A 12750-nucleotide genomic window follows, 5' to 3' on the forward strand; every position below is an offset into this window, starting at 1 on the left:
AGCTTTCACAGCCAGTTTCCTCTGTCAAAGGAAAGGAAAAGGGATTTCCAAGACATGATGGGACAGCACAGATGCTGGGGAGCTCTGAGCAATGCCCTGCACCATAGCTCCCAGGTCTCTGTGTGGGAGTCACTGGCTGAATTATGTTTATAAGGGGGTGGCAGGGATTTGAGCTCCCTGCTATCAGTTCACCAGTTCCAAAATTCAAAAGTCCCATGGCAGGGGATGCCCTGCCCATCTGCCCACTGGCAGTGCCCACTGCCCCTTCTCCCTGGTGCAGCTCCAGGGTGCTGAGACTTCCCATCTGGGAAGGGACAAAGAGGAAGGGTTTCTGTGCTGGTGCCTCTTCAGTTCCACCAAAGCACCCTGCAATCCACCACCCACCAGCTCCACAGCCCTCTGCAACCTCAGCCTGTCTGTGCTGGTAATTTCAAGTTGCTCTAAAGGCAGCAAGTTAACAAGATTTGGAAACCAGGTCAGCGGAAGCAGCTTAATTAGCTCGCTGAACCGTGGGGACCAACTCATATCGTGTCTGTTTTATTGACTCTCCAAATGGACGTTATTGATACCATAGGTGTGAGCCTCGCTGTGCCGAGGTCTTGTGCCCTTCCCTCCAGGAGGGGACACCCCGGGCACTTATCAGACACAGGAAAACTTCACAAAGGGCCCCAAACCAGTGACATGGGACAACCCTAGCCATCCTGTCCCATTGGTTTCCCCTAGCCCTGCGGGGACACCCCTGGCCCCGCTGCTGGTCCTGATGTTATCACGATCCTGACTCCTCTTAGGAGGAGACAGACGCGAAGGGGACAGGCAGCAGGGCTTGCAGCGAGCAGGCAGCACAGGCGGAGCTCACACGACCTGCTACCTGTCTTGTCATGTCACTGCAAACATCTGCTGCCGCAAATAACACAGCGAGAGAAAGGGAAAGCAAAAGGCCCTCTCTGGGCTGCACTCCAGCCCCAGGAGGGGGAGAGATGCAGCGCCTGTCACGCTGCATGAAAAACCCCTTTCATTAGGGGTGAGACCGTAGCTTTGGATCACAGCGCCAGCGTCCTGGGGGCTCCGCAGGCAGGGCGGGCACAGCTCTGTCTCCACTCGCAGGCTGGGAGCAGCTCGGCTGGGTAAAGCTTTATTCTGACAGATAGCATCTCACAACAAAACAAGGAGCTAATGGCTTTGAAGCCCTTCCAGGAATCCTGATGCGCTGCTAGCAGAGGAGGCTGCTCGTGAGGGAAGAGCCCACTCTCCATCCTCCTCTCTGTGTACGGACGCCCACAGCCCCCTTCTTGCTCCCAGTTGGGACAGATAGCCGGGCTGCCTGCAGGGGACCACCGGGACAGCTGGAGTGGCCAGGCTGGACAGTTTCCAGGAGACAGTAGCAGTAGGGAAACCTTGGCACTAGAGGAAATCCATTTTTTCACCGTAAATTGCATCCCTCCCCGCCGTGCCTCTGTCCTGGGACAAGGTTTATTTGCCGGCTCAGCCACCGCAGGGCCAGGCCGGAGAGCGAGCGATGCGGGACCGGCAGCCGGGTCCACCCAGGGCGGGGTGAGAGCCCCGTGGTAAGGAGGGAGCATCCTGGGAGCTGCAGGCAGACAGGGCTGATTGCGGGGCAGTGAGCGGGGTCACCAGGCAGGGCGGCGTGAAGGATTGCAGACAGGGCAGCAGGAAGGGCAGGATAGCAAAGGTGGCAGGGATGGACCGAGGGCAGGGCAGCAGGCAGGGCCAAAGCAGCGGCAGGACCGGATGGCGGGCAGGGACCGCGGGCAGGGCAGGGACCGCGGGCAGCACCGCGGGCAGGGGACCGGGCGGGACCGCGGCCCGGCGGTGCCCAGCAGATGGCGGCGGTGCCGAGACGGCGCATCCCGCAGTCGCCCCCCGGGGCCGGGCCGCCGCCCCCCGCAGTGCCCCGCGTTGTCTCCCCGGTGCCCCCCGAGCTGCCCCTCCCCGGTCCTTGGTCCCCAGCCGGCGGGGCGGGGCGGGGCGAGCGGGAGGGGGGGGCGGACAGGCGCGGCCCCCGCCGCGGTTCCACACCCCGGTATAAGAGGAGCGGCCGCGGCCGCGCTCCGCAGTGCATGGCTGCGCCTCGGTCCGACCGGCGCGGTCCCCCCTCCCACCCGAGACCCTCTCCTGGGCCACCCGCCACCCGCAACCGTGACCTTGCCGTCCGGACGCTCGGGAGTGAGCGCGGCGGCGGGCGGGGACACAGCCCTGCTGGGTGCCGGGGCTGCCTCGGGATGCCTTAGCCGCTGGATCGCACGGAAATATTTCTCCTAGGAAGGAGAGAAACAGCCTCCTCCCACTGGCGGGAGAGCAGAGGAAAAAAGAGGATTTAGAGAGCGTCTTTGCCCCCTTTGTTGGATGAGAAGGACGGAGGAGGACCGGCACGATGAGCACTAGCAGTAAGTACGGCTTTCCTGTGCCTTGCGGTGGGAACGGGGCTGGTGTTGCACCGATCTGGCTGGGAGGAATGGGAAAGAAAAAAATGACATAACAGGGTTGACAAGCCTAATGGGATGGATGAATTTTGTGTTTTCCTGCTTGCCTTTTGCTGTCTGATAGGGCCTGGCTTTGCTGGCCCTTCTTTCATGTTGTCTAAGCCATGGTGCTTATTCCCACCGAGTACTTCTTGGCTTGGATCTCTGGGGTTTGGAGGGCAGATGATGGACTAAAATGTCGATACGGAACGTGGTGAGAGGGAGCCAGGAGCACTCCGACAGGCAGCAGGCTCACTTGCTGATGCTGCTGCCTTACATATAAATGGACTTTAGGAGCACAGCTGGTGTGGAGGAGAAGCAGGGTGAGGAGAGACCTAGAAAACCAGGGATCTGAGCAAAGCACAGGTGCAATACAGGAAAACATGCATCTCCTGCAGCTAGGGATGTGGGTGTTTCTATTGTGCTTGTGTGAGAGACAGGGACAGAGGCACTCCTGCACTATGTGTGCTTCTCTAAAGCAGCAGAGCTTGGAAATGTGCTGCATAAGATGAGAACTGGCATCTGGTACTGGTCTGGTTACTTCTGGTTTTGTGTCCTTGTTGCAAAGTCTGGAAAGATTGATCAGGTGTGATCAAGTCACAATCAATTTCTTTTTCCTCAGTGGTATTATGTGTGACATCTGTACCCACCTCCCTGGCACAGCTTTGCTGCATTCTTTAAAAGCAGTGAGTCCCCACCCAAAGGAGTCCATCCTGATGGCCACCTGAGGGTCGTCTTCCTGGGATGACTTGCCCAAGGAAGTTGCCCTCCCTTCTGTGCTTCCTAGAGGCTATGAGAAGAAAGGAGAGAAATCCCTCAGGCAGAAAGTGTCAGAGCAGTGACTTCTCCATCACATTCGTGCGTTGAGATTTCTCAATCTGAGGGCTTGGGGTGGTTCCCAAGCAAAACACTGTGAAAAATGCCTTGGCACGCTTTGAGGTAACAGAACAGGTGATTCCAGCTCTGTTGAGCTGCCTCAGAGGTGAGAACTTTCCAGGTGCCCTCTGCAAGAGGTGCACCTGGGACAGGAGCAAACCCCTTTCCAGGGGAGCAGGGCTGGCTGTGCCCAGGTAGGAAACAATTGGCTGATCCTTAGGGGCCTGCTGGATGCCTGGTAACAGAGTTCTCCCTGTGCCTCATCTGGTGATGACCTTGGCTCTGGTTGTGAAGGGCTGGGATGGCACCAGGTGCTCCTGGCCAGAGTGGTCAAATGATGGGACTGTTAAGCTTCCTCTAGGCCAATTTTGACAAATGTGTGTTGTTTCCTTTTGGGATTCCTTTCCAGCTCTTAATAGTCAGCTTGGCTGCTGATAGTGATAAGAGCTGTTTACAGCACTGGTGTGTTATGGCTGATTGCACCACAAAACTCCTACTGGGTCCTCCCCAGTACAGAGAGAGGTGCCAGCAACCCCAAACGTGCTGCCTGCCTGTTGCTCTGGCATGGCTCACAAGAGGAGGCCACGGGGCAGGCAGTGGAGCTGGGAGTCTCCTGAGAGGTGCTGCTGCTTCTGCCACTGCTTTGCTCTGTGACCTTGGGCTCATCACTGCTCCATGCATCAGCTTCGGCCTCTGCCAGCATCAGGTTGCCACTTGTGGCACTTGCTCAGCCTTTTGGGCGGCTTTACAATCTGCACAGCTATTGCCATGACCTCTTTCAGTAGCTGTGTGTTTCAGTAAAGGTTTGGGAACTTTGTAGCAGCTGTTGATCTCTTCCTGTGCTGTGGGTTGATTACTTACATATTACTTAGCATCCTTTTGGGACCACACCTGATACAGGCACTGTGCAAACCCTGCAGGGTAGTGGCCTCTGCCCCGTTAGCCTTCCATACTTTTTCCTAGTAGCAGAGGGGCTCAAAGCAGGGTCTGCCATACTCAAATGCTGGGTCTTGTCTGTTCTTAGCAATGTGATGGTCCTCTCCTATCTGCTTCTGTGAGCAAGGCATGGGTTGGGGGTCACCTTTTCATTCAGAATGTTCTGTAGCTGATGTGAATGTTACCAGAAGCTGTGTCCCCTCTCACTATTGCCTCACCCAGCTCTGCACATCCTTACCCAGCCTGGACCCCTCCAGTCCATGTGCATGAGAGACAAAAATGGAGCCCAGGAGCCTTGTACGAGTACCCTCTGTGCCATCTCTGTTCTACCCCACTGATGCTATCTGGCAGTGACCTGCAATGGCTTTTGTAGCTCTTTGCTAGTGGCTCAGGGGTGCTTGGTGCCACTTGTTGGCTTCCCAGCCCTGCTTGCATCTCTGCCTCCAAGACATGGTCAGCTCTGCTGCTGTCTTGCTTTGATTTTTTTTGGTTTGTTTTCCCCCAGGCCCTGTGGTGACTGAGGGCTGGATATGGTGGGATACAACCTGCAGGCTCAGCTGTATTCCAGCCTCCCTAGTCTTGGTTTCTCTCCTGGGGCACAGGACTTACCTGTGCAGATGAGAGAAGAGAGGGGAGAGACACAGCAAGAGGACAGATAATGGATGAAGGCAGATTGCTCATGGGGTGGTAATGCCCAGGTGTACCTGTGGCTGCAGCACCAAAACCTGGGGGGCTGACAAATCAATATTATGAGCAGCTGAGGATAAAATGCCACCATCTGATATGTGAATTCACACCACTGCTTTTTGTCTTATTTTTGGTGCATTTTGATAACACTTCTATCCTGTCTGAAGCTGACGTGAGGCAGGAAACCTGGGGCTGTGGGCCATGGCTGGCTTCAAGCCATGCTGTTGTGCAGAACTACCTGTGGGGCCTCCAGGGAACTCTGTGCAGGCCTTGCCAGGCTGTACAGATGTATCTCTGGTGATGCTGTGTGCACACCATGTGGGAGTCTTGCCTGCCCTTGCTGAGAGGACAGGGCTTTGCTTTTTCACCCTGGCATGGGTCCCAGGGCTAGAGCTCCCATGTCATCATGGGTCCCATCATGCAAGGAAGGCAAAGCCAGATGGAAATCTTGTTTTTAAGATGAAGAGGAAAAGGCCCTTGATTTTTGGGTGCAAATTCATATCCTGAGGCTGCAGAGCAGACGAAGTGGCCCTGAGGGTGCAAGGGAAAGGTGGCCTCTCCTCCTGGGTTCACCAGGTGTGTGGTGAGCATTCCAAGGGCACAGTGTTGATATTTACATTATTTTTACCTCCCACTCCAGTTAGCACTGCTAATTGGTTGCAAATGCATTCATACGTTCATAAACAGAGCTAACAGTGCTGCTCTGCATTTCCATTGAAGCTGGATCCTGTAGTACAAACCCTTCCCCAAGAGAACATCCCTTAAAATTGCCCTGTGAGATCTCCTACTGTCTGCGTTCAACCTCTCCCTCACACTGGCCTGGTGCAGGGTTTTTAATGTGACCAATGTTTATCATCATTAAAAGGTACAGGGTTGAAGTTGTCAGCTGCCCCAGGGATTGAGGACTCTCTGAAATGACTGAATAATCCCCTCTGCTGCTTTGAAGGTCGCAGTTGGGTTTGGGTGCTGCAGGTCCATGCAGTGAGTACAGTCTGTGAGTAGGGGTCACCCTAGTGGGACCCGTGGGAGATGGCATTTGCACATGGTCCAGCTCTGTTGGGATGGGGTGGGGATGCTGGAAGTCTTGCCAGGATCAAGGTGCCCCTTTTTATGGGCCACCCTGGTTTGGGCAAAGCCATGCACACCTCCTGTTGGAGGTGAAACCCTGGTGAACTGCTGTGTGGAACCAGTTTTGTCAGGTTCTGGTTGAGTGTTGCAATGGTGATTGAAGCTGGCTCACAAACTAGAGATCTTCCAGATTCCCTTCTGCCTCCAGCATGCAGCCTGGAAATGGACACCAGACTCTGTCCCCATGGGAAGTTAATTCAGGGTGGGGGGAAGCAGTGCCATCTACTCCTCCATCATCTGTCCTCTGAGCAGCTTGTTGGAGCATGGAGAGCTCTTGCAGGGTGGAAAGTGGTTTTCCCAGACCATCCCACACCTTGGCACACCTCAAATTCCTGCTCAGAAGCTCTCCTACTCTCAAAGCTGGGCAAGGAGTTGTGATGAAAGGCTGGCCAGCATTTGGGCTGGAAGGTTTCATGCCTGATGAGCACAGTGTGTTTGCTTGGTTATTTTCATCTCTCCTAAATCATGCTCCCTGTTACATGGTGATCCACTAAGTTGTTACCCAGTAATCTCTGGGCACAGGTGGTTACAAGGTGTTTACCAGCCAACCCAACTCTTCAGTCCCTGTGTAATTAAACAGAGATCACTGGTGCTGCACATCCCCAGCTCAGTGATTCACCAAGGTGTCCCCACCCAACAGGGCAGGACCTGCTGAGGAGGACACCGTGTTTCTGCTTTGTTCCCAAGAGTAGTGAACCCAGAGGCATCAGTGTGATGGCTCAGTGAGCAGTGTTTGCATCTCGCTTGTGAGGAGGCTCTTGGTTTTGCAAGAGTGATGTCAGACCTGGGGTGTTATGGTGCAGAGGATCCTTTCCAGGCACAGAACTTGGGGTTCCTGGTCAGCACTGGTGCCTGTTTCCTCTTAGCAGGTCTGGAGGCTGCCACAGGCATGGAATGAACTGGGGACAAAGCACAGCTCCAGTGAAGGAGGACCCAGCAGAGTCAGATGCTGACTGGAGCAGTGGTGCTGGTGCTGAGTCCCTGGGTTTATGGGGGTTTATGGGGAAATGGGCCCTGGCTCTGGATGAGCCCTCATGCTCCTCACCCCTGCTCCCCAGAGAGCTGCTGGACAGGCTTTCTGCATTCAGTGGGGAAAGAGACAAGTGTCCAAGCAGAGCTTTTCCTTCTCTGGCAGGTTATCCCTGAGGAGATCTGTAAGAGGGAAGCTTTCAGTAAAGTTGGAATTGACTCAAGAGTTCAGGTGGGAGAGAGAAGAAAGGAGGGACATGGGTGTAAGGTAATCTTGCAAGAGATGGAAAGCTACTTTCCTGCTTTCCTCTCTGAACATAGCCATGAACTTTACCTGCTATCCATGCTTCTCCAAGGAAGGCTCTAGCACTGCGTTTTGCAGAATTTGGGTACCAAGGAGAACACCAGGATCTCCCCCCACATCTTGCTTTTCTGAGCTGACACCCAAACCTGACTCTGCTGCCACAAAGAACTTGGTACAAATTGTCCTCTCTGTTCTCCTGGGAGCCATAGCAAAGGGACAGTCATCCACAGCACTCGCTTTAGTGCCAGAGAATTCAGAGCCCAGGCAGCTTCTCTCTGTCCTCAGGCTGGTGGACAGACTCTGTCCTCTCACCAAGTTTCGTTCAGGCTCTGCTTTCTTGGCAGTTTGCCTTTTGAGAAGCAGAAGCCATGGAAAGTGGCCCTGCAGGCCGATGAAGTGCATGCTATAAAGTCAATTGAAGCAATTGAATTACTTCACCACGATGCTCTTATGAAATAAATAGCAAGTTTTCTAATGACAAAGTGCCAATCAGTTTAGCCAGATAATTTGATTTGTGATGCCAACAGGCTGGGCTACTGACAGACTGTCCTGCTCTCAGGAGGGAGTCAGTGTGGTGTTCTTTGTTCTCCTCAAAGCTGCAAAGGAGTCAAGACAAACCCACCAAGTTCCTGCCAGACCCTGCAGTCCTGTCTTGATGGTGCCATAATGAAGTGGTTGGAACATCTAATTAGGTATTTTTAGACCAAAGAACCTCTATGCTGTGAGCACTGCAGCACCTTCAGAAAGCATCCTGGGGATAGACTAATGATGGCAAGGACTCAGTGAGAGTGGGGCCAAAAGGACTGTCTGAAGCTTTACAGGACCAAACTGATGTAGTCTGGCAGCAAAATTGGGTGCACAGTTCCCATTTATTTGATGCTGGCTCAGGTTTTTGGTTGGACATGGCTTATCCATGCATTTTTCAGTTTGGGTATAGTCTTGTCAATCCTTTATCAGTATCAGCCATAAGCCCTGGCCTCGGAATTGTCTTCTCTGCTGCCTGGGGTGGAGACCTGGAAGAAAAAGGAGCTGGTACTACAGTTTCCTCATGCAGCCTCTCTGACCTTACTTTCTTCTTACCCTTTCTAGCCTGGCAAGGTCCTCTGGGCCACCAGCATCACTTGTTTTTATCTGTTCATGAATGTTTTACTCCACTTCCATTTTGAATCTTGTTTCTGGGACTAGACAACCAGGAAAATCATTGAGAGGAGGGTTTCTCTAAGGTGTGTTTCCCAGTGTAAGAGATGTGCTTGAGGGTTTGAAGCCATCCTGTGAGTTTCTATGTTTGTTCTTGGCAACAAGTGGCACATTTTGGAGAGCACTACACTGCTGTGGGGTGTGAAAGGCTTTGCTGGTGGACTGAGAGACCTGGAGCCCTTCCCCAGCTCAACTTGAATCTGTTGCATCTGAATTTGAGTTTCAGGGTTTGACTTGTTCTCCCAGTAGTGAATTAGATGACTGGTTCTCAGGGACATGCAGCCAGGCTGCAGTCAGCTGCTGCTGAGTGAGACGAGCACAACCTAGAGCAGGGCTCAAAGTCTGAGCTGCCAAAGGGCAGGTGCCTGGGTTCTCAGTACAGCTCAGTGCCCCCCCCAAACACACTTGTAGCATTTCACTGGTGTCCTGCACTGCCTGTCCCTCCCCATCTCTGTGTTTTGTTCTAGCTGACCCTGAAAATCTTGTTGCTTTTCTCCTGGAATCCACCCTCCTGCAAGCCTTGGGGACTCCTTTGTGCAGAGGCATCCCAAAGAGGACTGCCCAGCCCAGAGTTTTGTGAAGAGGAGCTAATTTTAAAGCAGCTGGGGACCGGGTGGGTTGTTCCCTGGCTCTTGCTGGGGAATGTCAGGCGCCGTGGTGGGGATCTCCCAGTTGCAGCTGCTGCCCAGCCTGGATTCTCGGTGGAGGCAGGGAGCATCCCTGCAAGGTGGCTGGCCCAGGGTGCCTGTGTTACACCTCCCAGTGAAGGAGTTTTCCCTGCTAAAAGCTTTAGGAGAGAAGGAGGAGGGATGCAAACTGCTGTTGTGCATTAGGAGCTGCAGCCCATCCAAGCTCCAGAGCTGTGTCAGAGGGGTATCTGCCTCCCCCAGCAGCCCCTCTTGGAAAGAAAGAGCTTTCTGGTCTTGGCCATGAGGCAGGGCTGCATCAGGGCTTGGCTGCCTGCCGCTGCTGTCCTGCCTGTCTCCTGATTCACTGACCCACTGAGTGTTCTTCCTGGGTAAAATAACCTCAGGCTGGCTTGGGCACACCAGTGGCCGTCTCGGTTGCTGAGTGGCTTGATGAGAGTGGCTGTGATGTCTGCAGCAGCTGGGATATCTGTGTGGCTACACCAGCAAACAGGTCTCTGGGCTGCCCAGAAGGACCTACAGCGTGTTCCCTGGTTTGTGTTTGCCCCGCAAGCTGGAGATCAGCAGTCAAGTGCGGAGTGCAGCAAAGGCATGGAGAGCCTCTCCTTGCCTGGCCCAGAGAAATGGGGACCGGGGCAGAGATCCCAGAGCTCCTCCGGAGGTGTTGCAGACCCCACTCACTCACCCCCAGCTGAAATGCAGCCCAGGTAGGGCAGTGCTGGGCAGGCAGTGTGCTGGGCAGCTTGGCACAGGCATCTTCTGCCATCCCAGCAGGCAGCTCTGCTCCGGATTTTCCCTCTCTCTGCTGGTCTCGCAGCAGTCCTCAGAGTGTGATTGAGTACAGGCTTCCCCGGCTCTCGGCTCTGCCTGCACAGCCTCTGCCTCCTCTCGGATCACAGCGTCCGTCCCTGCGAACCCTCCCACACTCCACTCAGCTGCCCTGCGCTGGGCTGGGGACACCCTGGCCGTGTCCCTCCCCATTGCTGTGCTTCCCCCACCTCCTCGGCACTTTCTGCATCAGCACCCGGTCCTCAGAGGATGGAGAAGGTGAAGCAAGGTAAGACGAGCTCCCTCTAACCTGCTGCGTGCTAAAAATAGCTGCGTCACCCAAGCATCGGCTGAGTGATGTGACCAAGTCCGGGCTCCTGGAGAGCTGGTGCCTCTGTTTCAGACACACACAAAACACTTGGTCAAAAGAGCTCCCGCCGGTGACATGGAGGATGTCATCGCATTAGCAGGCTGTGGGACACCTCTCAGGTTATGCAGAGTGTAATCCCCTCTGGCAGCCGCCGGGGATGCTGTCCTGCGGCTGGGTCAGGGTGCCCGCCCCTCGCTGGCACCAGCAGCCACGGAGCCTTCCCCTGGCAGGGAAGATTTTAGCCACCTGCCCTCAGGTCCTGCCAAGCTGTGCTGGGGTGCGGGTGGCACGGGTGGCCTGGGGCAAAGGGGTGGCTTTGGTACGTGTCAAATCGCTGGCCAGATTTTTGGGAGAAAAGGGAGAGGAAGATCTTTTGTAGGAATAACCAAATAAAGGGCAAAAGTGGTTTTTGTGGTGCTGGTCCAGTGCCTGTGTTGTCCCTGAATGCTTCTTCCTCCATCCAGGCTGGGCTGGAGGTTGGGGCTGATGAGAAAAATCTTGGTCTTCCCTTTCTATCCAGACTATTGCTATAAATTAATTTCTTGGGGCTGGCTGTGCCTTTGGGGGGAGTTTTGCTGGCAAGACTAAGATATCCCCCATTTCTTGACTGTCAGTGAGTGTGGGAACCAAGTGTAGAAGCTTACATGTGCACGGGCATATAGGGAGAAACCACAGCCATCTTCTCAGCAAGGAAGCCCTCCTTCAGCTTGATGATCCCCAGCTCAGAGCTTTTTATTCAGTGAGAAAAACCATCCCTTCATATACCCACAGATGCTACTTGAGAGGACTTAGACTGTTGGCCCACTTTCTGCCCCAGCTGCCCCTTGGGATAGGAATGGGTTGGTCCTAATCGTTCCCTGCCAGGACAGGGGTGCCTGGCAGTGAGCTGGCCAGGGAGAGCTGAGAGCTCTCCTGCTTTTGAAAAAAGTCACTGCCTGCATGGTGAGTTATGTGGTGATGACTGCTCACAGTGGGTTACATATAAAATCCCTCACATCCCTGAGGATGCTACCAGTTGAAAGCTTTTCATGGCGTTTTAAAAATAGCCACAGAGGGGGAGAGAATGAGGAGATGGATAGGTAGGTGGATCCCTAATAAGGAGAGAAGAGGAAACAGCTAGGGAAGGAATGGAAAGACTCTAGTGAACGGCATGTGAGTGATTACTGAGGGAGGGGGTGGTGTGGTCACACTGAGCTGCATGCCCAGCAGGAATGGGGAACCCTATAAAAAGCCTGGCTGTGAGATGTGCTCCTTGCACGTGCAGGGAGGGGAATAGGGATGGGGTAAGCATCAGCTTGGGCTGTCTCTTCTGTGGGTGCTCAGTGCATTCTACAAGTAGCTTTTAAAAATAATCTGTGACTTGTGGGTGGCCTGGGCTGGCTGCTGCTGCTCTTGCGTGATTGCCCAAACATCTCTGGGCTCATCTGTTTTGAGAACTGCCTCTCTGCTCTCTATTTCTGTTGGGTTTTTCTACTGCCTGACAGCTTGCAGCACCCAGAGGCAAAATCTGGTGGTGGTGGGACTGGGGCTGTGGCTGGGTGAGGAGAATGTTACCCAAAGCCTGGCTGAAGCAGTGGTCTCAGAGCCACTGTCCCTTCAGTGGGACAGCCCTGCTCTGTCACTGCCACCACAGCATCTCCTCCATCCCAGGAAGAGGCTCCGGGCAGCTCTCCCCATCACTCAGGGAAGATAACACGGAGTGTCTCCAAGAAATGCTAATTGCTTTGGCTTGCACTTGGTACAGCAGAGCCAGTGGGCATTCAGAGCTCTTAGTCAGCTTCGAGATCTGCCAGATCCTTCCTCTCTTTCCCCTTGGAGAGCCGGTGGAGGTTCAGTGGCAGTCGCTGATCCCCACATGGCTGAGCCCCAGAGGGCTTGAACCCAAGCCCAGAGGTCCCGAATACCCCGCGGCAAAAGGCACCGCGTGTGCTCAGCGGGCACAGCGCAGGCTCAGATGAGCCCCTCTGCTGGAGGAAGGGCCGCAGGGACAGCGGGAATTCCCATCCTGGGGCATGAGGATGGAACTCCTGCTGTGGAGAAGCCGACAGCATTGCTCTTCTCTCTGTCCTCCCAGCACCTTCAGCTGCTGCTGCTGCCCCTGCTCTGGGCAATCCAAGCTCTGCACGGCCGGGCTTGCTTGGTGCTGGGAAGCTCTGCTTGGCTCTGCCCCTGCTTGAACTGCAGGGGAAAAAAAAAGGCTGCTAACAAGACTCCTCTGTCAAACTTGCCAGCCTGTCATATCCAGGCCATCTCCCTCTTGCTTACTTGCTTGTCTTTTTTTTTATTTTATTTTAACTTCCTTATCAGTGAGGCAAATACCCAGGGAAGCAGAGGCTGGTGATGGGCTTAGCCCTGCCTGGCTCTGGGCTGGGAAATGAAGGCAGAGAG

General features: G+C 54.5%; 1 protein-coding gene across 9 annotated transcripts in view; it reads left to right on the plus strand.

Moving 5' to 3' along the window:
- Positions 1-2013: 2013 nt before the first annotated feature.
- ABLIM3 (actin binding LIM protein family member 3) overlaps positions 2014-12750 on the plus strand; it is a 47858-nt gene continuing 37121 nt past the window's right edge. Inside the window, exon 1 of one of the 9 annotated variants that reach the window (XM_071758895.1) lies at positions 2014-2405. In XM_071758895.1, the coding sequence (XP_071614996.1) occupies positions 2393-2405 (13 nt within the window). In that variant the 5' untranslated portion in view covers positions 2014-2392. Of the gene's footprint in view, positions 2406-10184; positions 10282-12750 lie in introns of those variants that run through there. The other 8 variants (XM_071758893.1, XM_071758897.1, XM_071758901.1 and 5 more) reach the window with 8 other exon arrangements.

This window comes from Heliangelus exortis, chromosome 15 (genome assembly GCF_036169615.1).
Source record: "Heliangelus exortis chromosome 15, bHelExo1.hap1, whole genome shotgun sequence".
In the NCBI taxonomy this organism is placed as follows: Eukaryota; Metazoa; Chordata; class Aves; order Apodiformes; family Trochilidae; genus Heliangelus; species Heliangelus exortis.